This window comes from Papilio machaon, chromosome 11, assembly GCF_912999745.1.
Source record: "Papilio machaon chromosome 11, ilPapMach1.1, whole genome shotgun sequence".
NCBI lineage: Eukaryota > Metazoa > Arthropoda > Insecta > Lepidoptera > Papilionidae > Papilio > Papilio machaon.
Window position 1 is genome coordinate 7086770 of NC_059996.1, and position 27795 is coordinate 7114564.

Consider the following 27795-nt stretch of genomic DNA (forward strand, 5'->3'; position numbering starts at 1 on the left):
TTAATGTTTACAAAAACAATTTGTTTTGTGTATTTTACATACGTTGTGTGTTTGATCTGTTGTATTCGTATTTCATTGGAGACATACAAAACATGTTTATTGAAACAAATAATGACAACTTATATGTTTTTGTACAGTTGTCAGTGAAAACGCAACCGAAACTTTTAGTGCTCCATATTCGTTCATGATCCAATTTTCCTACTAGACACAGAACCGCTTCGAAATTTCCTAATTAACACGCTACCTCACAAAAATGATTCGAATTTCAGACATTCTATAATACCGAGCAATACTCAGTTACGAACTTTCTTTACTTCAACTACATCTTAATACACCTGAAACTTAGTTAAAAAAAATATTAACGTCAGTTTCTACTACCGAAACGTTTATACGTAGACGTATTGTTTTATGTTTTTTTTCCTGGAAAATTTGAGACATGACAATATTTATTACAAGCATTTAATTAGAAGCTATATGGGGTTCGCGATTATATACTTATTTTTATCTATATAGACGAAACGCATCAGTACATTTAAACTTGGATAAGCGAGAAACTTTTATAACTCTATGTTATGTTGATATCTATGCTTTGTTTAACTATTTATTGATCATAAATAAATTAACAACTGTAGACAAATAAAGTTCATTATGCAAAAATAATACTCGTAAAGTGGACAAAGAAAGATCCTGAAAAAATCACAAACAAAATGTATTGATGATGTGTGTGTTGTATTTCACAATGCTGGTGATGACGCAATGATAATTCTAACGAGGGCTTAATCTTGGTAAGATCTTACGCAAGTCAAGATTACACCCCCATTGCAATTATCTTATCCATTCAACAATGAACCCTAATGATAAAGCGTTAGCTCGTAAACAATAGACGGTTTGTTTCTATATTTCTTATGATTATATTACTAAGCGATGGTTTCTGAGACCAAAAACTCTGTATAAAACATATCGTCATCCCTTACATTATCTTTGACAAAACAGAGATAACAATATATTTGAAAAGGGGGGATTTTGGTCTCAGAATCGTACGATAAGTCGTATCTATGTGGGTCATTATTAAAATAACTTCCGCGTTATTTACATGGTCGAATGAACGATAAACAAGTTATTAGAAAACAATAAACAAACCGTCTTGATACTATCCTTTTAAAAAAAACTTGAGAGGTGTCAAGGGACACCCGGATGGAACGAAGTTCCTTTCAATTAATTAGTGAAGGAACCAATGTTTATTCTATGCATAAAAAACTTAAGTCTTCACAAGAAGTACATTTTATTTCTATGAATTTTCGTTATATATTGTCACGTCGTTGCCATGGTGATATAGCAAAAAGTGTCGTGACAACTTTTCGTTAGAATTTTTTCCGTCTAGCCCCCTTTCACAACGCGCGATAAGGAACTTCGTTCCAATAACACCGTAAAACAATGTATTACGCGAATAATACGGATTACGCATATTACGCGTATTATTATGTGTTACGCATTAATGACCTAAGTATTTCTTAATAAAAGTTTTTATTCAAGATCAAAATATTTTTATTACGACATTTACACATCGAATCGTAAAAACATTGCATGTAAATGATAAAAGCAAATATAAAATTTCGTTTAACGCGTAAAGTTCGCAAGTTTATCATTATATGAACAAAAAGCATTAAAGTATACATCACATTGATAGTGTTTGGTGAACTTAATTTACAAGTAACGAATGTATTTAATTGCGTGAGTAAATCATAAGTTTGGAAACAATTATTATTAACACTATCGCCGATCATTAACTCTATTGTATACAAGTTTTAATAATAATAATAATAATAATGTTTATTTAATTCAGACTACAATGATCCATATTATTATACTAGGGTTAGTAAAGACTTAATAAGTAATGTTAGTAACAAAAATAAAGAGAAAAAATAAATAAAACAAAATAAAATAAACTATAGACTATTCGTGACCGGGATATGGTTGTTACTCAGTGATACAAGAATACGCTAGTCTACATGTATATTTATCCAGCGAGCCAGCATCACTGAGTCCCACCTATCCAACAAAGCATTCAGGATAACGTTATGGCTGTCACGCATTCGGCGCAGTAAGGAGGCGCAGCGCTTTCGCATGATGGCATCGAACCCATCTGTACGAGCCTCCGCGAACATGCCGGAGGCGCTGCAGTAACGTGGCAGCCCCATTAACACCCTGAACGCGTTGTTATACTGAACCCGCAGATCGCTTGCCGACCGTTTTGGTCGTTTGCTTTTGTTCATGTTGAAATACATGTTTGCAAAACTAAGACCGCGTTACAAACATCAAATATCTTATGATTTTTGACTTCCTTTTTGTATTAATCATTTGTTGTTGTTAGCAGTTATTGTTCTTAAAATGCGCATTTATATTTTAAAATGAATACGTGAATCGAAAACTTTGTACCCATTTTGAAGGAAATTGCGCGAACTGATGAAGGAGATATTTGATAACGTTTTATTAGTATTTTTTACATTGAATAAGCCAGCGCTTGACAGCCGTTAAAGTTAAACTAGAAAAGGAAAAAGCTATTTTCATATATTTTTTTTTCAATTATGTTCGGATTTCAATCAATCGGCGAGTACTAACACATTGAAATAGTGAATTAAAGCTCTTTATTTATTTATTACAATATTATCGTAATACACTTAGAACAGTAGACTAAGAAGTAACAATATTAAAAAATACAAATATCACGACAGTAAAATACAATCTGGTTTGATATTTCCTACACAACATCGAGATCCTCGCGGGAGCGATGTCGGGATATTCTCGAACTTTTAACATCTTTCACGAAACATGAAAAACATAGAGCTATAAAAGTATTCGTCTTAATTTTAGAGGTGGCACAAAGTACTCGTAAAATAAAACCCACGATTTATATAAATTCAAGAGTATGAACGTCTTTGAAATAAAAACAATCGATCCTTTCAAGTAATGACGTGAAATACATTATGATGTGTTATCCAATACTTTAATTCCATTAGATGAAAAATGTAGAGTATCGTTACTCTATTTTATGAAATAATATATTTCCTAATATCTCTGTAGTCTCGAAACTTAGCTGTCTCTTGTAGTGCGATTCTTAATAACTCTATGTAAAAGTAAGATTAAGAAAAATATTTATTGCAAACAAGAGTACACTAACCGTTCCATTATTGCATAACTTTTTGTTAGACGAAGAACAAAAGGAGTTTGTGTGAACTGGTAACCGGTAATGTATAAAAACGACAGGCTTCGTCATATATTTTCTTCTGTGAAAATGCCTATATATTTACCCACATCTCTTGCATTCATAAAAGCTAAGATTTGTAGTTTTTTAGTGTTAGGATTATAATAATAGACAAAAATGATCAAGGAATATCATAACTATTTAACACTAGCTGTCGCCCGCGACTCCGTTCTACAAAAACATAATAAGAAGCCTATGTGTTCTTTCAGACTATTTTCTACATCTGTGCCAAATTTCATCAAGATCCGTTCAGTCATTCCGGAGATACCTTCAAACAAACATCCATCCATTCATCTAAACATTCGCATTTATAATATTAGTAAAATTATGAATCCGTAAGTTTACATGGATGGATGGATGAATGTTTCTTAGCAGATAACTCCAAAACGGCTCAACGGATCGAGATGAAATTTGGCACAAATATAAATTACTATCTGGAATATCTCATGGACTTACTACAAACTAAGTTTTTTTTTTTATTCCATGAGGACGAAATTGCAAACTAGTACAAAAGCTACAAAGCTAGTACAAAAATAGTGATATTCGAGTCTGTTTACATACACATTTCTGTATTACACTTGTCTTAGACTTTAGACTTTAGTATGCAGCTGTTTTGTATAGAATCTACACAACAGTGTTATCTACTTTATAGCTCTTATCTGAAACATTCGTTTGTATAAACGAGGCAACCGAGAGTATGCGGAACCAAATGCATATCAGCGATATAAATATTTGCAAATTAATATTCATATTTGATGAATATTTAGTTTTAGAGCTGCATTTATATTCAATCGGAACGTTTGTAAACAAGGACAAACTATAGAAACTATTAGACTGTGCATAAACTCACTCCTATAACCCAGAGGGGTAGGCAGAGACCCCTATTTGCCGTGTCACCGTCATTTTCTCCTGGGAATATACACATATCTTTGAAATTTCTTTTCGCTAATATACATCGGTTTCATCACGATGTTTTCCTTCACCGTAAGAGTGTCGGATATATGTACATATGTAAAAATGAAAATTGAAAAACACATCGGTACGTGGCGGGATTAGAACTCAGGACCTGCAGATTACAAGTAAGTGTTTAACCCCTGAGCCACCGAAACTCTTAGATTACACTGTGCAAAGTGCATCAAATATTTTTTGGATCTTACCTACTACATTTATATTTGAACTTGACTGTATAAAAAGGTTATTATTTACATCTAGAATAACCCATTAAAAGGTTTTAAAATAGGTCAATTTAGATATAAACATACAAGTATCCATTGCCGATCTATCTCTTTCAACGGACTTCCCCACGATTTCATGCAATTCAATCCATTAAGTAGATGATATATGTAAATATGAATTATACTTAAAAAATTGTACCTCACATTAAACAATAAAAATTTAGTTTTATTATTACTAACCGTAGTAATTACAAGTGCCGCACTTTTCATTTATTAAAAATGATCTTTGCGAGGTCGCAAAGCCTTAGTGTTGGAACAAAATTTATGACGTCTAATAAGCACTCAGTTGGTTATTTATTACAAGCCGGGTACAATTTCTACTTTCTTTTCGCTTCGATGCATCACACTTGCCGTTGAAATTGAATTTGCATTTGTAATGTTCCATATATACGTGAACCGCGACACACGGCTTAAGAATACTAATGTTTTCTCGTGATTAGATTTGCGCATTTAATAGCTTTTTAACATTATTCCTTAACCTTTTGCTTTTAGACATCAAACATGAGACTATAAGTTCTATAGTACGAGTGTTTTTTGCTAAACTGCCTACACATCATCACGGAATCTGTCGATTAAAAGCAGGCAACGCATCTGCAATTGCGGATGTCTATGCAACTACTGCTACTTAGGCGTATTTGCCGCTGGCTTGTTCGCCAGCTCATAAGATAAAGAAAACGTATATTCAAGTAATATTCAGGTAAGAAGTAGAGTATGTATTTTGGGAGACGATTGTTGTTCAACATAATCGACCCTATTTCGTATTTGATTTGTAAGGCTTTATCAATACTCTCGTGGAAAATTTTAGAACGCAACAGAAACTTAAAAATAGAACAAGAAAATGGTTAAGTTATTAATACTTATACTACCTTTTTTATATTAAAATAAACTAGTACTTGACCAAAAACCCACTTGATGCTAAGAGGATTTGTTTTACTAAGCTAATATTGTTTATAATTTTGAGGACGACATTTGTTACTAGATTTAAATACTAGAACCAAATGAGATATGCGATGAAATAAAGCTACTTCTTGAAACGTAGCTTGATAATCTAGCTTTAACTTAATCTTTTCCCGAAAACATTGCAACTTCATTTTTCTCTGCACAGCTTACATGGAATTAGCATTTACAGTGGAAACCGTATTCAAATGCAAAGTTCACGGTGCCGATTCAAAACTGAAATTGAATCGTATTAAAGTAGTAAGGTTTTCGAATGCAATGAACTTTAGCCTTTGGACTTTTTGATTAAAATTATTATTTTCTTTTTAATCGTTTTGTTATTCACTTCGCCGTTTTCTTGTTTATCATATCAAGTTTCACTTAATCATACATTTTAAATGTTCTCGTAACATCTTTCATAATTACAATATGTTCATAAGTTCTTCTTCTTCGTGCTCTTCATTACTGAAAGTCGTGCTCATCTTGAAGTGCCTTCACTGACGTGTCGACGACGACGTGACGTGTCGACACGTCAGTGTAATAAAAACATTAAGGGTTGTCCTTTAATCACATGATGTTATTTTATCAACTTTTTGACCCCGATCGCTGCAGATATAGTACGGTTTAAGACCAGAAGTCCATGCTATACCTTTTATCGCGTGTTTTTTTTATACGAATTAATGTTGAAATTTTTATAATAATATTAATTTATTCATTAAATCTAAGTCATTAGTCAGAAAATAAATACACGTGATATCTTATTTTAGTCCCCCCTCTCTTCCCGTGATTTTTCGTGATTTCTTTCGGAACACACGCCGATAATACCTAAAAATCTATAGTTTTATCATTAATTTTCATTTCTTAATTGTTTTATACTTTATCTTACTGTTCATTAAAAAAAATAGTCGTATGGCAGTGGACTTATTTCCATTAAAAACATATCATATTCTTGTTTGAGGAAGTAAAATAAACAAACCACTACTCTCTCGTGGACTAGGAACTAATTCCCTTTGCCAGAAAATAAACGTTATTCCAGTTTTCAGTCTGTATGCAATTTGAAATCGGTTTAAAGGGAACTAGCGGCTCGAATTTTCCCGTTAAAAATGTTTTGCAAAAGTACATAAGTAAAAAAGAACGTCTTATTTACGGGCATAATGCTTTCAATATTGAAGCATACAAAACATTTGTGTAGCGTAAAATTACTTTTATTTTTTTCCACTAACATTTGATTTTAAGATGTCTGGTAATTGTCGCATACAGGTTCGCTAAATTGTTACTAAAAGTAAACATATTTTATAAGTTGTAATCGTTTTTTAAAATTAAATATAAGAAATTTTAATTAAAAATATCTTGTAAGTAAGTCCTCAATACTTGACAGAACTCCACGTTTATTAAATCTTGGTTAAAATATCGGTAGGAGCTTTCAACGAAACGTGCTGAACTCCTTATCTTCGACGACTTAACCGTTACTTTCAGCAAGTCTCTTCGTTATTAAGTTATTATCTGCATTGAATTCCTATCTTCGCAGAATGTATCTTTTGTAATCTTTTACTCTTTCTAAAAAAATCCTAAACACACTAATACAAATTATTAAATGTAACATTTTTAGAAAAACCTCTTGTTTCATTTTATGGCTTGAAAAATTCGATCTGAAAGTTGTAAGCAGAAATTGATTAATTCTCAAGTTACCTATACGCCTTGGAAGCTCAACAGTAATTTAACTAATGAGTCATTGAAGACTGTATAAAGAATAAAAATATATATGTTTATGTTATTCAATAGAATTTCTTTAAGTAATTATTCTCAACGTCTAAATAATTGTATAAATAAGGTTTGACAATAAATTGTAAACTATTCTTCTAGCTCTAAAGCCTTGGTCCAGCAACTCTTTCCATTTCGGTCTATCTCTGGACAATCTTTCAATTTGCTATGGCCATTTTCATCGCGTTTCGATTTACGCCGTCTATCGACCTGAGCTTTCTTTTCTTCCGACCTCGACGACCTTCAGAATTACTTGTCCTAACGCATTTTTTAAACAAATTGAATTTCTATAAAACAGTATAAACTACTTCACCACCTACAAAAGCAGTGTAGACTAGTATTCTCATTTGAATATATAACCATAAAATAAGATTACTTTAAACAACTGAGTTTGCATGTAAACAGCACATAGCATCTTATCCACTCACTTTCTCTGCCAATAAATGCAAACGGCGTAATAGAGAAAGCAAAGCTTAGCACAGAGGGAATTGCAAATCTCTATACTAATTTAAAAATAACTCGTTTGTATGATTAAAAGACGTAAGTTGGTGCAATGTACAGCGCGTTCAAATAACTGTGCACGTCGAAGATCTCGATCTGTCAAAGTTTACTAGAATATTACTGCTTTACATGCGTCAATATTATCATTTCAACTCGGTGATTCAGACTTAAAAGCATCGCACACTAAACCCCTCTCCAAAAGTATCTGACCACTCTTTAAGTGGATAATAATACTTTATTTTGAAAATATAGTTTTAGTAATTGTCGAGGTGAAGGATATATTTAAACATTGATTGAGCCAGCAAAAACATCTGCTGCATGAAAAGACCGCATAGAAAACAGGAGTGAAGTGGACTTCCGCCTTCCGTCTAACGAGTATGCATGCCGGAGGATTAATATTAGTCCTCTTTCCCTTCCAAAATATTTCGTATGGATATGATGGGAATGGGAAGTGGATTTAGCGGAATAAGAAACGCATCGGAAGAGTAAATATTCACTTTTTATGTGTACTCAACAGGAAGGCAACGCATCTTATAATGCGGATGTCTATGGACCGTATTCATTTCGCTATTTTGGCGAAACCGGGTGGTAGTTTGCTCATTTGAAAAAAAATCGAAGGACTTAATCTTCCTCTCTAATCTAGGTATGTATGTTTCTTGATTTGCTTTTTTATAAAAGAAAAGTAATAAAAGTTGAGTTGAGCACATTTCTTAAGCTCGTTACATCCCAAACGTGACAAGTAGTAAGCCTACTGCGCCTTGTTTCCTAAGCAACCTTAATTTAATAAAACATCGAAGCGTTCGTAACTCACTTAATTGTCAATCAATGGACAAAGTTTCGCAGTAACCTTTATATTGTTCGAGTTTCTCGGATTGAAAGCGTCTGTATTAAATCGTAAACTGTCAACCAATAAAGTGTTTTAACGTCTTTATTTCAACGTATCGTCCATTCGTATCGTAAGGTGAAGAGAAGTGGATTTGTTCTATCAATTGCCAAGTAAGAAGTCAGTCGACTAAAAGCTTTGCTGGACCTTCGTAAAGAGAGGTGAAATTATCTGGATTTTCCACTTAAGAACGTTTCACTCCGACACTCCGAAATAACGATGTTAATGACGAATTATAAGTTATGGCTCAAAGCTATTATATCAAACATAAGCATTTCGAAATAAAAAAGAAATACTAAAGAGTGTTGTTTTTATTTTTAATTAAATCCACCGCAATAAGCTACGAAAGTATAATAAATGTAATGATCTGTTAAGCACGGCAATGTTTTAAATCATTTTAATTTCGAAGTGTCAAAAATTTCGAAAATGAAATGCTTTTAAATATATATTGTCGTCTGAAAATATTACATAAATAAGTATAAGTGGCCCAAGTATATATACAATATATATATATATACACACACGAACACATACACATAATATTAGTATATGGGGTATATCGACAGATGTTAGTTCTTTTAGGGTGACAAAAAATCGTTGAGAGGGCTCTCTTTTTCTGTATATATATTATTCTACTCTTTGTCATTAAATGTTAATTTTATAGCATCAACCCGAATGCCTTTTCCTCTTTGTCATCCTTTCATATTAAATTTGACAGCTTTCGTCATTGTGATTAAGACTTTTGTTCAAATTTCTTAGCAAAGTGAAAGCTTTTGCACAGATTGCATCATTAATTTTCATCGAAAAGTCCAAGGACCATGGAATTTTCTTCATCGCAAAAAGAATTCTCTTAGATAATATTCCGGATTTTATAAGCCACGGCAGAATACAACTCTACTGACCTTTCCGTATGACTCTAGACTCTAGATTGTGCCCTCATTTAGCCTAACGGCTGGACCGATGGAGAGATGAAAAGGTCATGGCGCACTTCACCTATTCGGCACTGCGTTAACGCAAGACTTTGATGACCTTTATTTCTCATTCTTCTTCGAATAGTCCAAAAGATACAATCCAAGTCCAACAAATTTATTCTATGGCATACGTCGCTTATAGCAGCCAGTCTAAAAGTCTAAATGCTGACAGATGGATTAGATGATCGACAATCTGAATTAATCGATCCTTTATCACCTCTAGTTAATAATACATAGGGTATGGGACTTATTCGGGCGAATGTTTCATCGTTTGAATGCCACAGCCACAACACGTGTCACTGTCTTCTAAGCCCCAGCAGGCCAGCATGTCCCAGCTTTTGTGGGTAAGTAAATATATTAAACTAGCTGTAGCCCGCGACTCAGTCCGCGCCAAATTAAAAAAAACATAATAATTAGCCTACGTGTTCATCCAAACTACGTCCTACATGTGTGTTAAATTTCATCTAGATCCGTTGAGCCGTTCCGTAGATACCTTCAAACAAACATCCATCCATCCATCCATCCATCCATCTATCCATCTATCCAAACGTTCGCATTTATAACATTAGTAACATTGGTATACAGTTTGCAAGCTCCAAATAAATGATTTACTTACACTATTTAAACATTGAATATGTTTAGACTTCATTCATAATTATGACGGTTGCAGTAAGGTTCTAAAATTTAAATATATTTTTGGAGAAGAAAAAAATCACTTGTATGTATCAGTACTCTGGAGTATAAGATCCAAATAAGTTACAATCACAGGTGGGCACAGTTAATTGAATAGTTAACTTCGTTAATCGTTGATTCGTTAATTAAAGATTATCTTCGTTAATCGTTAAGGCGTTAAATACTGGAAAATTTAACGCAAGTTAAAGTTAATCGATAAAAGTTAACCATAACAAAATTTTACTCTTACGTCCTGGATGCTCTGATGCATCACATTTACACGCGAACTCGTTTGTTCACCATTCGAGTCGCCGATTGTCGCCGAACATAGCTGAACTTACGAGCGTGGCGTGCCGCGAAATTTAAACAAAATGACAGCACGTCTCCCAGTTTCTAATGTAACGGAAGTTAACAAAAGCGTTAACACTTTTTAAAGTTAACTTGAAAGTTAAACCGTTAAGCAAAATGTTAACTTCGTTAATTAACGAGTTAATGCCCTTTGGTTACGACGGTGGAAACAAAGTAAAATCAGAAGCAACACACATTTTAGGTATATATAGTAGAAAGATAGTTGGGTGGTGTAGATAAAAAGTTAAAAGTTCACTTTATAATTTGTACAATTAAAAGAAATTGTAACTGAATATTTCAATAACAAAACATCGCTAATTTGCGTCTTTGTAATATAGTAACTTTCGACTTTTAACAACAAACTGTAGGAGTATCTTTAACAATATTACAACTGAAATCTACTAACATAAAATTACGTTCTAAAATTCATAGTCTACAGACAAGTTTATAAACCTCAAAATGGTCATATTTAAATATAGCCTTAGAGCTTCAACTTTCTGTAATAACTGAGATTATATCCTCTACTCTATTATACAATAGTCAACTTAATTACAATAGTTACAGGTTACTGCGGGAAACGACAATTATATATTCATTATAATTGGACTAAAACTTTACAATAGTTAAAACAATCTTTAGTGAAACTTAATGGTCTGCTTTATTTTAATTTTAATATCATACCTACCTCATTTTGGTACTCATTTTAAACTAAAACTTTTTTACACTAATGATTATATTTTAAAGGTCTTTTATAAAGTAAAGAAAAAATACATTAGTCGAGGGTTTAGTGTTCGAAAAACATACAAGAACATAATTGGAAACCCTTATTTCATATCCATCTTTTGGAAAAAAAATTTTTTTTTGTACAAATTGACTTTCTTCGGCAGTGGACTAAAAACTTAAAGTGCAACATTAGTATAGTAGTTCATGCGAAATTCATAGCATAAAAATTAACAGATTTTAATTTTTTTTATATGTTATTTTATAATTTAAACAATAATTTGACTATTCAACCTTTTTGTATATAGTTTAGCAATGGCTGTGCCTAAGGAAGGATTTTTTTTAAATAACAATTTCGGAAGTTATGTTGACACATATAATGTCAATAAATATAATGGCCTCTAAAGATGTAAATTAAATCATCAAAGTGTTGTCAAAAATTTGCTGTAGTTTTGAGAGATTATTACAAAGTCAACCGAAAAGATTCATTAAAAATGTAACTCAAAAAATATTTTGTAGAAGCGGTACAAACTCTTCGTCGCCGACGCCCGAAAGGACAGTCTCCCTTCCCAACCTAGACAAATCTATACCAATATTAAAGTGAGTAACTTAGTTACTAAGTTAGTAACTTTAATTTGTATATTTCTATTTAATCCGTAAAGTAATAGTATGTTATATTTAGTATTTACGAAACTTGAATTCGCAATTTATCGAAATTTTCCACTAAAACCCGAATAATTACATATCGAGATATGTAAAGCAGTTCCAAATCCGTCAGAAAAGTTCTTGTGTCAAAGTGTGTACTTAATAAATAGTTATCTTCCAGACCTGAAATAGTAATAGAGGAACGAAGATGGTACCCATACCCTATGATCATTCGACACTACATAGAAAAACCAAAGTCATCAGAAAAGTTTACAGCATTAAAAAAATGGTATAAATCTAACCAGGAGAAAAGGAGAAAAAAAGCTGAACGGAAAAAGGATATGCAGAAAATACTCGCCGAAAAAGAGCGAATAGAAAGAGAGCGTTGCTTAAAAGAATTACGAAGACTACATTCGCATCATCAATCTCTCTGCTGCAGATCACGTTCATTACCAACGTTCGGCAAATTTTCCAAACCCGAAAAATCTTGCAAAATAAGCTATAAGACTCGCGCAACCACGGCAAAGGACAAGTAAGTCATTTAAAATGTAGTACTAGTTTTTTCTTAATTTTTCTTCCGAATGTCCTTCCATCAATTTAAGTTAAGGGGTGAAGCTATAATAATTGGCATACAGTTGAAAATTGCTAGTAATCTTTGGAATACCAATATATTATTTGAACCCTGAAAGTACCCATCAATCCCATGTTTGTAAAAAACAAGTTTTCAAGGTCAAAGGTACTAACAATTAGTTTTTCGGCGATATGGTAAGTATCGTTAAAAAATGACCTTTGACGGAGTTGTAGATCATAAAGTTATATCTTAGGAAGCGTGGCTCGCTATAAAAGTATATAGAGGTTTTAATTTATGATCTATAACTTTGTCTAAGATCCTTTTTAATAAAACTGACCATTTCGCTGAAAGTCGCGAAAAATGTATTGTTGGTAGCTTTGACCTTGAATTTTCCAAATGCAGGATCGACTTTGTTATGGATCTTTTTATGGTTCACATAAAATGGTCTACCAATTTTCAGCTCTATGCGAATTATTGTATGCGGGTTACGAGTGTACAACTCTCTCATATATAAACAACGATAGTAGGAGAAAAATACTTTTTCCTTCGATGCTAACCATGCATCATCTATTTACAAAGGTAAAAAAATTGTCAATAATATTCATCATCATCAACCTGCCCTTATCCCTATGGAGGGTCGGCACAGTATGTACTACTCCTCCATACATCTCTATCAGCCGTCATATCTGAATTTATCCCCTTCTTACGCATATCCTCTTTCACACAATCCATCCATACTTTCTTTGGTCTTCCTCTACCTTTATAGCCATCCACATTCAATCTCATTACTTTTTTGTTTATATGATTATCAATAATATTGACTATAGGAATAATTTATTTCGGCAGATGCAAACTAAAAAAACTGAAGAAAAAGCTGAAAAGAGAAAGGAGTAGAAGAAGATCGTCACCGTTTGGCTGCATCAAGTTTTGTTGCAATGTTATTTGTTGCTGCACTATATTGACAATTGTAGCTTTGGCCATTATCGTATTTGTTCTTTAACACATTTAATACTAACGTGTCATACCGCGCGTCCACTTTGATATAAAAAATTTAGTGGCATTGAACGTGTTATAACTTAAATTCAATAGTAAGAATTTAGAATGAAACAATTCCTTTACTGTGATTGTTACTTGTTAAGTTTAATTACAAGTTAAAGGTAATCTATTTATGTATTAACTTATCCAAATCTACCTCTGTAAGTAAAGCTTTGATATTTATAATTAAACAAATTTTCTACAATTATCTCTGATTTAATTTTTTTTTTTTGGAATGAGTGCGTTTTATTTTGTTTGATTGAAACATGAAAAAGAGTTAAGGCAAAGGCCATCATTTCTCATTCCAAATAACGTAAGCTGTCGATATTCGTGAGCCGTCTTGTTTCCATAGAAGTTGAGCAAAAGAACAGAAGCCTTAAACATCTACACTATATAACAGTAATTAGGCTGTATTAAGCTTTAGAACGCACTATTCTTGAAGAGCTGAAGACGTGTATTAGATTGAATTGTTCTTTACTATATTCTTTTGGATTCCAGCAAATAAAAGAGCCATCGTTTACCAACTATGAAAAAATCCAACTCGAAGGACCATAAAATGTACTAATCCTCTTAGAATGTAAATATTTTCAACACAAATTGACGCGTATTATTTCTTATGTATGTGGGAAAGGACAAAATAAAACTAAATATTCAATAATCGAATAATTTTGTATTTAAAATAACCAGATACTTATATCAATTGTAACACTTAAATGTTACGTGTTAGTAGTAAGGCACAACCATGTTACAGTTGAAGATTAATTAGCAAATAAAAATGGTAAAATATTTATTAAGATTTGTAGGTACTTATATACAATTATATAAATCACAATCAAATTACAAGTTCCAAGCTCTGTATTGTAGAAATTATCTATCCAGATGAATCTACTATGGCATATGACATACATAGGTTCGTAAAAAAAAATAAAAAAATCTACCCTCATCATTTGATTTATTTAAACCAAGTTACACATTTTTTTAGAAGTTAATAAATCGCAACTTTCTAAGACAAAATTAGTTTCAGGCTTATCATGGTTGATAACACTTGAAAGAATACCATTCAAGATCACCAGGTAAATGCAACGAAAAGTTGTTTAAAATAGATTTAGTCGTAAAGCTTCTCAAAGTTTTGGAGATCTTTTAGTTTGTTAGGTCTACTATCAATGTCCTTAAATATTTGTTACATTAAAACTACCACACACTAACACATAACATACTTCACACTTTTTTGCTTATTGTAACATTCAATTTGTATTTGGTTAACATTTTATTAAGTTTTTGTAGTCATTAACTACATTAATACAAATAATTTAGTATAATTATTAATATTCTAGTCCTAAATATAAAATAATATTAAAGTTAGAAAAACTAAAATAAACATAACAAATCAGAAAAAAAAAGATACCTATTTATTATAAAAATAAGGCAACACTAAAATGTTTGATACACGAGTATTTCTGGTAACACTAAAGATCAGTTTCACGCAATTCGAAAGCTTGATCGGGATGATTTGGTTTTTCAACTATAACTTTTTTAATTCCTTTAACTGTGTCATCGTCGGCACATCTCTTTCTATTCGGACTACGAACATTATTTAACTCCTTTAATGGCGAACGTCGATTATTCGATTCCAGCACCAAACTACTAATCGATGCCGTCAAATCTGTCGGCATGTTCCCATCGAGGCAGTACATTAACGATTCGCTAATCGAGTCATTCGATTCCGATTTCAACATCGATAGATCGATTGGCGTTGCTGTAAGAACAGATCTGCTCAGTAAATATTCTCTGAACGGTTCCGATAATGATTTCGATTTCTCGATATATCTCATTTCGTGGCTTTTAATATTTGGTAGTAATACATCTTCACATAAAGTCGTGTTTAAATCTGTTACGTTTTTTCGTTCATGGCTGACGACAAATCTTGTATTCTGAGATCGGAGTGGACTTATTTCGCAGATTGAACCCGATCTACCATCGAAGGGTATATTTCTCGATAACGATACACTTGTAGAATGACCAGACCTAAAACCAATAGTTGCTTTGAATTTTTTACCAACACCTACTTACCGCTAAACTATGATGTATCACGACCTTAAAGGCGTGTTTCCCGTTGGGCCTATCGGCCCACCAATCGGTCGGTCCAATGGGAATTCTTTTCCTACCGGGCCGATTGTTTATATTTATTAGACACAGAAGACAGACAAGAGGTAGATTATCCATTTAACTCAAGTGAAAACTAACTTTTTTATTTTTTTATTTATTCCTTTATTGCATGTTACAGTATTTCTTGTTTAGAACTTACATGTAACACCCTGTAAGGGCATAGCAATATACAGGTGCATATGTAGGTACCAGAGTGTTTACAATATTAATTAAATTCTTTTAAACATTTTCCAGTTTACATAAATAGTAATTTCACAATCTATAGAGAAGGTTAACACGAAGCTAATTATACAATACTTAAATAACATTTTATTTCTGCTAATATTATTTTACAAAAATATAAATTTAACATTCTTTTATAATATTTTCAATCAGTATATTTAAATTTTAACGATTTCCCTATTCTCTTTTTTATAAATTTTAATTTGACATTTTATCATTAAAGAATTCGCTCAGGCTATAATAACTTTTTTGTATGAGAAATTTTTTGAGTTCTTTTATAAATTTAATAGTCTTTGGTATATCTTTTATGTAGTTAGGTAAATGGTTATAAACTTTAATTAACATTGTATGTGGTGAGGTTGTCACTAGAGTCATTGTTGAAAAAGGAATATTAAGTTTGTTTCTATATCTATTGTTACGTTTAATTGTTTTCATGGGTGAATATAAATGAAAATTATTTTTAACAAATTTACTGGCCTCAAAGATGTATATGCCGGTCAATGTAAGTATCTTAAGTTTTACAAAATATGGTTTACACGAGTCGCTTTGTTTTATATTTGCCAAAATTCTTATGCATTTTTTCTGTATAATAAATATTTCTTGATTATCACAACTATTCCCCCACAGTATGATACCATAAGCAAGTCTGGAGTGAGCATAAGCATAATATGCCGCTAGTGCTGTTTTCAGGTTTGTTACTCTTTTTAGCTGATTGAGGGCGTATATAAATGAAGATAATTTATTTGAGAGTGTTTGAATATGTTGCTTCCAGTTCATGTGACTGTCAATATCGATTCCTAACAGAGTAGCGGATTGAATGAAATCTATTGTTGTTGATTTATATGAATAGTTTAATATAAGTTGAGCTTTTTGATGTGGTCTAAATTGTAAGAGTTTAGTTTTTTGTAGGTTTAATTCTAAATTATTTCGGGACAACCAGTCTGTGGTTAGATCAAGTATACTATCTAAATTTAACTTTAATTCCTCGCGGTTTGAACAGTGGAATGCCAATGAGACGTCATCTGCGAAACAAGTGCACGAAACACCAGAGTGCTCCAGCACCTGGGGAAGATCGTTAATGTATAGTAAGAACAGGAGACATCCGAGGACACTCCCCTGTGGTATAGAGCCAGTGACGGATACTTGGTCTGATCTTATTTGCTTTATCTTTCCGGTACAGAAATCGGTATGTTCTACTTCCACATACTGCGAACGGTTCGCGAGGTACGATCTGAACCACGAAAAGGCGATTCCTCTAATACCATTTCCATACATTTTGTTTAATAAAATTTTATAGTTAATCCTATCATAAGCTTTGCTCATATCAAGCAGTACTCCGATTGCGTATTTTTTATCGTTTATTATATTTAATATTTTTTGAGTGAATTTATAAATTGCAAGGATAGTAGATCTTTTTTTTCGGAAACCATATTGCTGGTTGTGGAGAATGTTGTACTTTTCGACGAAATAAAGCAACCGTCTTGCCATTGCTGTCTCCAGGATTTTTGCCATCGTTGGTAATAATGCGATTGGACGATAATTGTTCGGATCCGATTTTTCACCTTTTTTATACACGGGCTTAACTAGGGATACTTTTAAAGCGTCAGGAAAACAACCCTCTTGAAACTTCAGTCACCTCTCTTTTAATTACCTTTTTAGTCAATTCGTCCTTCCTATCTTTTGCTTAAATAGAATTAAGGAAAGAAAAAAGATGGGATTAACAAACATATTTTTTTTTTGTTCCTATCTGTACATGATTAACTTTTGACCAATATAATAAGAGCTCTCTTTACGTACCTGTCGCAAGAGATAGAAGATCTAGACATAATATCGTCATCTGAAGACACGAAATCACTATCGTTCTTCGGTGAGACGGACTGGTATACAAGTTCTAACTTCTCTTCTTTGTCCGGGAGCGAGTCGCGTTGTTCACACGTTATTATTAACGGCTTCCTTGAACGGGGCGTCATTATAGATTCCTGTATAGATACAATTAAAATGTATGGATAAAAAAATTATGTATTACACCAAAAAATACAATTTGAAACTGTTTAGTTATACATGTGTTTTAAAACTGCTTCAATATAAATAATTAATTGTATTTTATTTGAACGAAAAGGATGTCTATCTAGCACAAGTCGAACTATTAGCTCACTGGCGCCCTCTAGTCAATTTCAAAAAGTGTCACAATGTCCTTTTTGTACTATAGCTGTCATGTCATTTTTTATGTCATTTTATTTTTTATATACATTCTAATAGAACCAACTGCGATAACAACAACTCTCGCCGATTTAGTGGGCCTAGTATGAAAATTTCGTATCGACATCGACAAAATTTGTTATTAAATTTGTGCTCTAAACTAATTTTGACATAATTGACGATTACGATACAGAGGCGATCGTCACAAATATTCGTGCTAGACCCAATTTCCTTGTTTGACTATAAAAAATCGTATTTCCATTAATCATGATATCTAGTAATGTCTAATCTAGGGATTCCCAAAGGGGTCGATATCGACCCTAAAAGTATTCCTAATTCTCACTCTGTCTTTCTCTAGTAACCTAAGTCAGAATGAAAAAAAATAATAATAATAATTGATCTTAAAAGTAGGTAATTTGGCCATGGGGGGTCTGAGGTAACGGTTCATTTTGAGAAAGGGGGTCACTCGTCCAAAATAGTTTAGGGATCCCTGCTCTTATCCGTTTGATAAAAAGGTTAACATATGAATAAGTTAAAACATATAACGGTCCATACAGACAGACTTTATCTAATATATAAAATTCTCGTGTCACAGTTTTCGTTCCCGTACTCCTCCGAAACGGCTTGACCGATTCTCCTGAAATTTTGTGAGCATATTCAGTAGGTCTGAGAATCGGACAACATCTATTTTTCATTTTTTTTTAACTGCGCGCGGACGGAGTCGCGGGCGACAACTAGTTAACTTTGTAGATTTACCAAAAAAAAAATTTTATGAGATTGTTTTTTTGTAAAACTTGTATTAGTTTAAACATGCAATGACATTTTTTAAACAAAACAATGAAAACATGTCAAAGACAAAAAGAAAAACATAGACAACATGCTTAACACAAACCTGCATTGCTTTTGATAGTTTTTGTGTAGATTTTGTTATTGGTGACATCGAAGCTCTTCTAAAGTTGACTTCGTAAGGAGTACTGCATTCTTCAAACACTTCCTCATTCAATCCCGGAGTGCTTGTCAAATAATGCATTTTGAACTCTATCTCATTATCTAAAAGCTTACATTTCTTTGGCGTTTCTATATTTACTATGTCATTATCCATACATTCATTCTCCGAAGTGGTATCTTGATCATCCAAACATGACACACAAGAAGTAGGCGTACCACGTATCGTACCACGTTTCTGGTATTTCTTATTCAAATTTTGCGACACAGATATTACTTTCGAACGAAATAATCGCGTACCACGTTTTTTGGTATTCTTCGGTGTATCATTCGGATCGATTATACTCAAATTCGGTTCGGAAACGAATTTCGGACTCAATTTTCTTGATTTATTTAATGCACCTTCTGATAATGTACTCTCGTTACTATCAGAATCGTAATCATTATCATCTAAAGAATCAGTGCTAGTTATTTTATTTGCTAAATTCTTTAGAACGATATTCTTATGTGTTACATCGATTTTACTTTCATCAGAGAATTTTAATTTTCCCTTACACGACTTCTGTAAATAATGCATGCGGTTAACACATTACAAGAAAGTTATTGAATATTAAATGAAAGATTAAGACGTTACATTACATTACAATATGGTGCTATATCTATCTATATATATAAAAATGAATTGCTGTTCATTAGTCTCACTAAAACTCGAGAACGGCTGAACGGATTTATCTTATCTTAGTCTTCAAATGTTCGTGGAGGTCTAGGGAAGGTTTAAAAGGCGAGAAAAAATTCATACCGCTATTAAGTTTTTTTTAATTGCGCGCGGACGGAGTCGCAGGCGACAGCTAGTTTTGTTATGATTTTAATTCATTTTCTTAAAACTTTAAGTACTTTTAAATTATTACATTTGACTGAATGCAGTAATTTTTTTATTTAACTAGTAGTTTTTTATAAGCAAAACTAAAAAAAAAATCTTATCGAATTATGTGCCAATTAAAAACACTAGGGATATATAAATAGTAAAATATTAATAAATGCGAGTGTTTAGATCAGTGTTTCCCAAAGTGGGCGATAACGCCCCCTTGGGGGCATTTGAAATCTTGGAGGAGGCGATAAGGGGCCCAAAAAAATGGGGGGCATTGAAATTAATTAAAGTAATGAAATTGTGGTTTTTTAGTTTTAGGGCTGAATAAAAATTAGGGAGCTCTGAAATATAATTGATTTTCAAAGGGGGCGGTGAAAGAAATAAGTTTGACAATCACTGGACTAGATGGATGGATGTTTGTTTGTAATTTAGCACAGATGTAGAACATAGTCTGAAAGATCACATAGACTACTTATTAAGTTTTTTTTTAATTTCGAGCGTACAGAATCACGGACAACTAATTTATCATATACAAAACTAGCTTTTACCCGCGACTCTGTCCGCGCGGAATAAAAAATAGAGATCGGGGTAAAAAATTATCCTATGTCCGTTTCCTGGTTCTAAGCTACCTGTCAACCAATTTTCAGTCAAATCGATTCAGCCGTTCTTGAGTTATAAATAGTGTAACTAACACGACTTTCTTTTATATATATAGATATAGCAATAAATCCACAATGTAATGTACATCTTTATAGACACGAATGAGCAACACAATGTTAGTTAAACATACACAAGCAATTAGGGTCAGAATTGTTTGAATTCACATTAATTTTGTATAGAAATGAACTTACCTCTTCGACCGTAATGACAGAAGAGCCTTTCTTTGGTGTTTTGTTGAGCAATCCTTTGTTGAAAATATGTCGTTTGATTGAATCACCGAAACTTCTCGAACCTGCCATTTTACCAGTCCTTTGTATTTGTATTGGAGTTCCTAATGAAGTATATGAAAGAAGTCACTTAAATACATAATTTAACTTTAAATCATACTAATATTATAAATGTGAATATTTAAATGGATGGATGGATGTTTGAAGGTATAACACAGATGTAGAACATAGTCTGGAAGAATACATGGTCTACTTATTACGTTTTTTAATTCCGCGCGGACGGAGTTGCGGGCGACAGCTAGTTATTAGATAAAAAGAAAAAAGCACTCAATAAATCGATGATTCCTATGAATAAGGGCCAATGTGGAAATTGACAACTTCAGGAGAGGCTCTTAAAGTTTTAAACATATAGGAAAAGATGCCACATAGGCCCTTTTACTTCAGCCAAAAAAATTACATTTACATCTTTAAATGTGTACTTTGTTTCGTACATCTTATTAACTAAACTAAGAGGTAGCTTTTAACACAAAAAAAAAGTAAAAATTATTATTTTTTTTACTTTAGCCCTAATACATAGGAGCCATCGAAATAATCTTGTTTTAGTTGTTGTTAGTTGTTTTCAAGTATTTATCAAATCTCTTATTTAAATGGCACTTTGCGTTAAAATATTTGCCTCATACTGACACACATTTGATAAATTATATTTTTTAATTCTATGAATTCAATATCCCATATTTATTCAACATTTTTACGATAAAGGAAAACATCGTGATGTAACTTTGCAAATGTCTACAAAGAAATTCAAAGATAAAGTCAACCCTCACTGGGTCAGGATTGACTATGACTTAATCATCCCTTAACTAAGGGTAAAAGAATCTCATTGAGAAAGTATACTGAGCTGTTGGTACCGTATCCATTCTGCCTGTTGAAGTGTTTGACAAGTCTTCTCTTGTGTGCGGAGTCTGGCAGCGCCTGTATGTGAGCGTAAAGCTGCGCGAGCGCAGTATCTGTGGGGTTGCGAGCGTTCTCAGCACAGGTACGATGTCTGTCCACGAATGTGTATACCGTATTTGCTGCCGTCCTGAACAACGTAACACTTTATTATTAAACAAATACACAAGTATTAATAGTATGAATTACGTTATGTATGAATTAAAAGCAGTTGCCTGCAATTTCGGAAGTAAAAATCTAGTAATATATATAGCCTGTGTCACCCGGGATAATCTATATTTCTAACCGTCAATAAATTTTTCTAATCACTTCAGTAGTTTCGGTAACTATAAAATACAAACAAACAAACAATATAATTTCAATCTCTTTATAATATTAACTTAACATTTTGTATCAGATATCTACAAATTAAGAGGTTCGGTGGCTCAGGGGTTAAGCAATTGACTTGTAATCTGCAGCTTCTAGGTTCAAAACCCGCCATATACCAATGTGTTTTTCGAGTTGCGATTTACATATGTACATTTATCTGATGTTCTTACGGTGAAGGAAAACATTGTGATGCTACATATCTGAGAAGAAATTCAGCCAACCCGCACTGGACCAGTGTGGTTAACTATGGCCTAGTCACCCCTAACTTATGGTAGGCACAAAGCCCAATAAATTACTCTAAGAATGAAAAATAGATAATTGTATTTAGACTTTCTATAATATTATTTAATAACTTACTTATCAGTTATACTTTCATCCAAGTCCACATCGGGAGACATTACACGCTTGCGCTCGCGCATCGTAAAGTACGCTGCGGCGTCTGTAGTCAGTTGTGTGGGCGCCTCGAATAGCTTACCCGAGTGACGGATCATAAAGCTAATGACCGGGGATAGAGCGATTGAGTCTGTGTGGAATGTCTCTGGTGATAACTGTAATTTATAAAAATATTTGGGTTAAAAACCTGATACAAAAAGCAAAATTTGAGAAATCGCGCATATAGTTAGGAACCATTCTGTCTTTGCAACCATGACTACTGGGTGCTTAAGTTATGGGAAGTGTGTAACTGATGGTATACTATTTTTATATAATGCTAGCTGTCGCCCGCGACTCCGTCCGCGCGCAGTTAAAAAAACTTAATAGGGGTATGAAAAATAGATGTTGTCCGATTCTCAGACCTACTCAATATGCACACAAAATTTCATGAGAATCGGGAAAGCCGTTTCGGAGGAGTTGAACCACACACACCGCGACACGAGATGCTGTTAAGAACACAATTTTGACTATCATCGTACCATAATGAGGTCCAGAGGCGAAATACAAAATGGGGTTTACATGCCACACTAGTAGGCATTCACTATGAAGTTTAAATCTTATAATACAACAGCATATTTTAATCTAACATCTCATAATAGCAATGAACATAGAAAACTGCTCATTCAAATTTAGTTATTTTACAGATTTAGTTCAAAAAAGGAAACATTATCTTACTAATATTATAAATACGAATGTTTAGATGGATGTATGTTTGAAGGTATCTCCCAAACAACTCAACAGATCTTGTTGAAACACATAAGAATATATAGGCTACATATAAAGTTTTTTTAACGTCGCGCGGACAAAGCCGTCTACGACAACTAGTAATACAAATGCGACAGTTTAGATGGATAGAGCAGTTGAAAGGATCTCGATGAAATTTGGCACAGATGTAGAATTTAGTACATCTATATATATAAAAGAAAGTCGTGTTAGTTATACTATTTATAACTCAAGATCGGTTGAACTGATTTAGCTGAAAATTGATGGGGAGGTAGCTTAGAACTAGGATACGGACATAGGAACTTTTTTATTTTGTGTGCATTTTTTTTATTCCGCGCGGACGGAGTCGCGGGTAAAAGCTAGTCTGTAAATATATCAAAATCACAAACCTTTCTTGGGCACAATAAATGTGGTGTAAACATAGTAGCCAAAGTATCAGGTGACATTCTATTCGAGGCCTCATGTTCTGCTACAGTACTCAACAACCGTAGCAATCTCTGCAGAAAGTTTCTATGCGATGGTGTTAATAGTAATAAGAGTAATTGCAGAGCTGTGAGAAGTTTGGCCGTTGATGATTCCGCATTTGGTGGGTATTGAGCTGAAGATGTAATGTTTTTTATATTATAAGTAAGACAAGACTCAAACGTACACCGGAATTTATTTACGCAAAACATTCAATCCAATATTTGTAATTTTAAATTCTAAACATGAGTATTTTTATTCAAAACAAATCATAGATTAAGCAAGAAAGATAAAACTATTGGAAGAGAATGGACTTTATAAAACATTACTTGTAACTCATTGTATCTTTTTTGTAATCTTTTGGACCTTATATGATTTATCTTTTTGTATGTTTCATACAAAATATGTTTTGGACATGCTTAATACACCTAATTCACTTAATATATAGATGTTAAGAAAACAACTCACCTGCTAAAGTACAATAGGTTTGATAATACTGGTCCATTAACAAAGGCTGTGGCAATTCAGCCAAAAAACCTTTCAAGACCGAAGCACAGTCATGAACAGAGAACTTGCCATCATCAAGCCCCAAGCTAGACCCTGTTACCAACAGCTGACGTAACTCTTGTTGACGACTCAAAGATCCTGTTCTCCGAAAAATACCTTCTTGTGTTACATCTGAAAAGACAATAGCTGACTTAAAAAACAGTAATGTGACTGAATTTCTAGTAAAAGATTAGTAGAAAACTGTAAAATATGCATGAGATGCCAGTTCATAACTATGTAGCGGGAATGGTCACAAATAACAGGTTCAAACTAGTTAAACTTACTTGATATTGCATGTAAATTGAGAGGTCCACCACTAGTTAAAAGTGAGCACTCTTATAAGTATGAAATTTTGTAATGGCACCATCGTGTGTGTGTTTTTATTTGAACAAACACTAAGTGCTAAGGAATAAAAATATAAAGCCATGACCAAAACCAACAATTTGGTAAGTTCAACTAGCATCTTAGGTCTTCACCACTGTAGCAATCTTGTCAGTACTAAATAAGTATAAAATTTTATGGCTTAATAAAAATCATAAAAGAAAAAAAATGCCTCACTCACTTTCAGATTTTGCTAGAAAGTCTATCAACTCGTTTAATCTTAAGATACCTTCTTCAGTTATAGAATTAGCTTCTAAATTATTCTTTGTAGTATTTGTGATGCTTTGACTAGAATTTGATGTGCTGCTTTTAGTCTTCTTGTGAAAATTCCATCGGAATTGCTTTGGCTTGTCAGTTGAACAATCAACACTTAAATAAAATAATGGGTTACAATAACACTCGCGATCAGAAAAAAATCTTGTTTGTTTTAAATAAATACAATAAAGAGGTATGAAATTTTGGTGGTCTCAATTTATAAAATGATCAGTGTTAAAACAAGGCTTAGAAATTGTTGAACATTAGGTATAAAAAGAGCTAGGTTTATTAACATTCCGGTAGTAGTTTTAAAAAAAACATGATCGGATTATATCTACTACGATGGAAAGTCGAAAATTATTTTGAGCACACTTCATACCTTGATAGTTGAAAGTGATTATTTTTTTATTACTTACTCGTCAGTATTTATATCAACAACGAATGATAAATGCATCCGCACTAAAGTAAAATATTGATCTAAATTCTCTATTCGTAGTTTTTCTATCCATTTAACGTCCGTAGTGGTCATCTTGAGATCGGTTGTACACAATTAACAATAAAAGTATTTCTTTAATAAATAATACGAAAAACACATTGTAATTAAGCTACAGATATCAATATATCTAAATTCCTATCTCTATATTACATATTATGATAATTATACAAGAAATAACTAAACTTTGTTCCTCAAAAAAATTGATTCCACTGCATTGTTTTCAAATGTCAATTGACACAACGGCTAAACAGGTGTTGCCAGTACAGGATATAAAATATACTTGTTGCACAGACGTTTTTATTCTTCATCTGAGCGTTTTTACGTCGATTCAAATGTTTTTTTATTTTCTTATTATTATTCTGTAAATATACTGTTAGTACGGTTCTCAACAATTTTTATGCGATAAATGTCCCATAAAACATACCATCGGCCACACAAAAAGCCTAAAGAGTAGCGCTTATGCATTTTAAGAATGTTGTTTGAAACCTTAAGATGTCTTCACGAAATAGTTAATTCTAAAGAAAGGTGTAACCATCGATTACTATTTACAAAATGATTTATCAAGACAAGAAAATCGACATAATTATTAAAAGTTGTGTCATTTCGAGAATTTTTTATAGCAATCTAGCAAAGATCATGGGTCTATACTTCTGTCTGTTAAAAACATAATTAAACAAAAAAACAGGGTTTAATAACTTTAATTTTAAAATTTTAATGACCAATAAGATTGAAAGTTGATTTCTAAACAGTGATCTTTTCTTAATACTTTTGCAAGCTCCTGAATAAAATAAGAATGTTTTATAAAATTAATAATTGAAGTAACAATGAAAAAAGTCTTATTACTTAATTTAAAACATATCATCATGTCCTAGATCTGCTAATAAATTTAGTCCTCTTTCTTTTAATGCCTTCGACAACAACTTCTGTTGTTCTATCTTTGCATCTTGCTCCCTTCTTTGTGCATCAAGTATATCATCAACTGACACTTCTGCTAAAGGCAAATTATCTTCCTTGTCTTTATCCTGAAAAATAAAAGTTTTCTGATTATTATCAGTAAAAAAAATTCTAACCACACATGAACTTTCTTCACCAATTCAATGACATAACTTCTTCGTGGTAAACTATTAAATATAATACATAGAATACATTTGAAACTATACAGCATTTAATTAGGCAAATACAAAAAATACAAGTAAATAAGACAAATTGAATTGAATTTAAAAATGTAGTTCTATATAGTATTAAAAACTTACTATTTCCCCTAAAAGCACTACGTTTTCACCTCTTACAATAAAAATTCCGCGCGGTATGTCTCCATACTCTTTTCCAACATGAATCCTTTCAATAGTTTTATGTAAAACAAGGTTGGCGAATTGATCAACACATCGTAGATATCCAATAAGTGTTCGTCCATCTCGAAGAAGTACCATAAGTTTTTCTTTATGAAACAAGGACCATTAACATACAATCATATTAGATAGGTAACTATGTATTAAAATAAAAATATAAAAAACGTACTATCCAATTCATCAAGTAGATGTGCTGTGCCGACTAAAGGATTAATATTATTTGACATGTCGAGATTTACTTGAGAAATAAATAAATGTTTATTTATAAAGACACAGGGACTTTATCAAAGCAATTATTGTAAGGCAAATGTATTATATATTAACAGTTAACATCAGAACAACCAAGCAAAGTGCAAACAAACAAACCGAATTGCATTCGGACAAATTCTGACAGAATATTGACAAGTGTTTTGAGTTGATTTTGACAATCAGAGTATAAACAGATTATACAACGGTGCCAGTGTTGTGTTAAGGAAGACAAAAACTGGTACATTAAAAAGACACTCAAAATGTTGAATTCAGTGTAGCCTTACTAAAGTAAAAACCCTCGAAAAAAATTCGTTGTTCTGACATTTACACTGTTGATTGCCGTCGAGTTGTAGAGTTGTAATCGCGGTATAATTTTTGAGTTCGTGATAGCTAAACTTCTTCTACACTGAAAATTATTAATAGTCGTCGTAAAACAAAAAACTGAATTTAGTTTTTAAATGTAATTTCAGTAAAAATTATGGCGCCCTTTTAAGTTTTTGAGACTGAGTTTTGACGTTGTCATATTTTGGGTGCTTCACTCTATATGTATATATTATCGAACTTAGGTCTTAGTATTTTAGAAAATGATAAGTAGCAAAACTTTCTATTTTATATCGCATTACTGGTGGCAGATTTTTCCTACAGTAACAGTTCCTGAAAAATAAGGTCCTGAGAAAATTGTTTTGGGAGTGACTGTTTAGGTACATCCGGAAATTGGTACAGCATAACATCGAATTCTAAGCCCAACACTAATT

General features: G+C 32.6%; 3 protein-coding genes across 4 annotated transcripts; 1 reads left to right on the forward strand and 2 right to left on the reverse strand.

Annotated features, from left to right (window-relative positions):
- The first annotated feature begins 9747 nt into the window (after positions 1-9747).
- LOC106717689 lies at positions 9748-13531 on the forward strand. The gene is made up of 4 exons (XM_045680036.1): positions 9748-9893; positions 11809-11889; positions 12116-12466; positions 13352-13531. The coding sequence occupies exons 1-4, from the start codon at positions 9790-9792 to the stop codon at positions 13503-13505; spliced, it is 690 nt and encodes a 229-aa protein (XP_045535992.1). The 5' UTR covers positions 9748-9789; the 3' UTR covers positions 13506-13531.
- A 1471-nt stretch (positions 13532-15002) lies between these two features.
- On the reverse strand, positions 15003-25544 carry LOC106717673 (rho GTPase-activating protein 19). Of its 2 annotated transcripts, XM_045679917.1 has the most exons (10): positions 25363-25544; positions 24873-25060; positions 24233-24442; positions 23692-23900; positions 22505-22695; positions 21736-21908; positions 20792-20931; positions 19020-19634; positions 17726-17907; positions 15003-15565 (listed from the first exon to the last, which is right to left on the reverse strand). In XM_045679917.1, exons 1-10 carry the CDS (start codon positions 25473-25475, stop codon positions 15007-15009), a joined length of 2580 nt encoding a protein of 859 aa, XP_045535873.1. In that variant the 5' UTR covers positions 25476-25544; the 3' UTR covers positions 15003-15006. The 2 variants fall into 2 exon arrangements, with proteins under 2 accessions (XP_045535873.1, XP_045535874.1); XM_045679918.1 differs by lacking the exon at positions 19020-19634.
- A 677-nt stretch (positions 25545-26221) lies between these two features.
- LOC106717685 (U6 snRNA-associated Sm-like protein LSm1) lies at positions 26222-27161 on the reverse strand. Its single transcript, XM_014511595.2, has 3 exons — positions 26961-27161; positions 26696-26880; positions 26222-26464 (listed from the first exon to the last, which is right to left on the reverse strand). Exons 1-3 carry the CDS (start codon positions 27016-27018, stop codon positions 26291-26293), a joined length of 417 nt encoding a protein of 138 aa, XP_014367081.2. The 5' UTR covers positions 27019-27161; the 3' UTR covers positions 26222-26290.
- Between the last annotated feature and the right edge of the window lie 634 nt (positions 27162-27795).

Excerpts from the sequence above, each read along its gene's own strand:
- LOC106717689 (XM_045680036.1), top strand. The coding sequence starts at position 9,790 with ATGGGACTTATTCGGGCGAATGTTTCATCGTTTGAATGCCACAGCCAC. Across the intron at positions 9,894-11,808 it reads GCATGTCCCAGCTTTTGTGG|AAGCGGTACAAACTCTTCGT; the intron begins GTAAGTAAATAT and ends AATATTTTGTAG. Across the intron at positions 12,467-13,351 it reads GCAACCACGGCAAAGGACAA|ATGCAAACTAAAAAAACTGA; the intron begins GTAAGTCATTTA and ends TTATTTCGGCAG.
- LOC106717673 (XM_045679917.1), bottom strand. The coding sequence starts at position 25,475 with ATGACCACTACGGACGTTAAATGGATAGAAAAACTACGAATAGAGAAT. Across the intron at positions 24,443-24,872 it reads CTTTCTAGCAAAATCTGAAA|ATGTAACACAAGAAGGTATT; the intron begins GTGAGTGAGGCA and ends TTGTCTTTTCAG. Across the intron at positions 23,901-24,232 it reads AACCTATTGTACTTTAGCAG|CTCAATACCCACCAAATGCG; the intron begins GTGAGTTGTTTT and ends TTACATCTTCAG.
- LOC106717685 (XM_014511595.2), bottom strand. The coding sequence starts at position 27,018 with ATGTCAAATAATATTAATCCTTTAGTCGGCACAGCACATCTACTTGAT. Across the intron at positions 26,881-26,960 it reads TCTACTTGATGAATTGGATA|AAAAACTTATGGTACTTCTT; the intron begins GTACGTTTTTTA and ends TGTTTCATAAAG. Across the intron at positions 26,465-26,695 it reads TAGTGCTTTTAGGGGAAATA|GATAAAGACAAGGAAGATAA; the intron begins GTAAGTTTTTAA and ends TTTATTTTTCAG.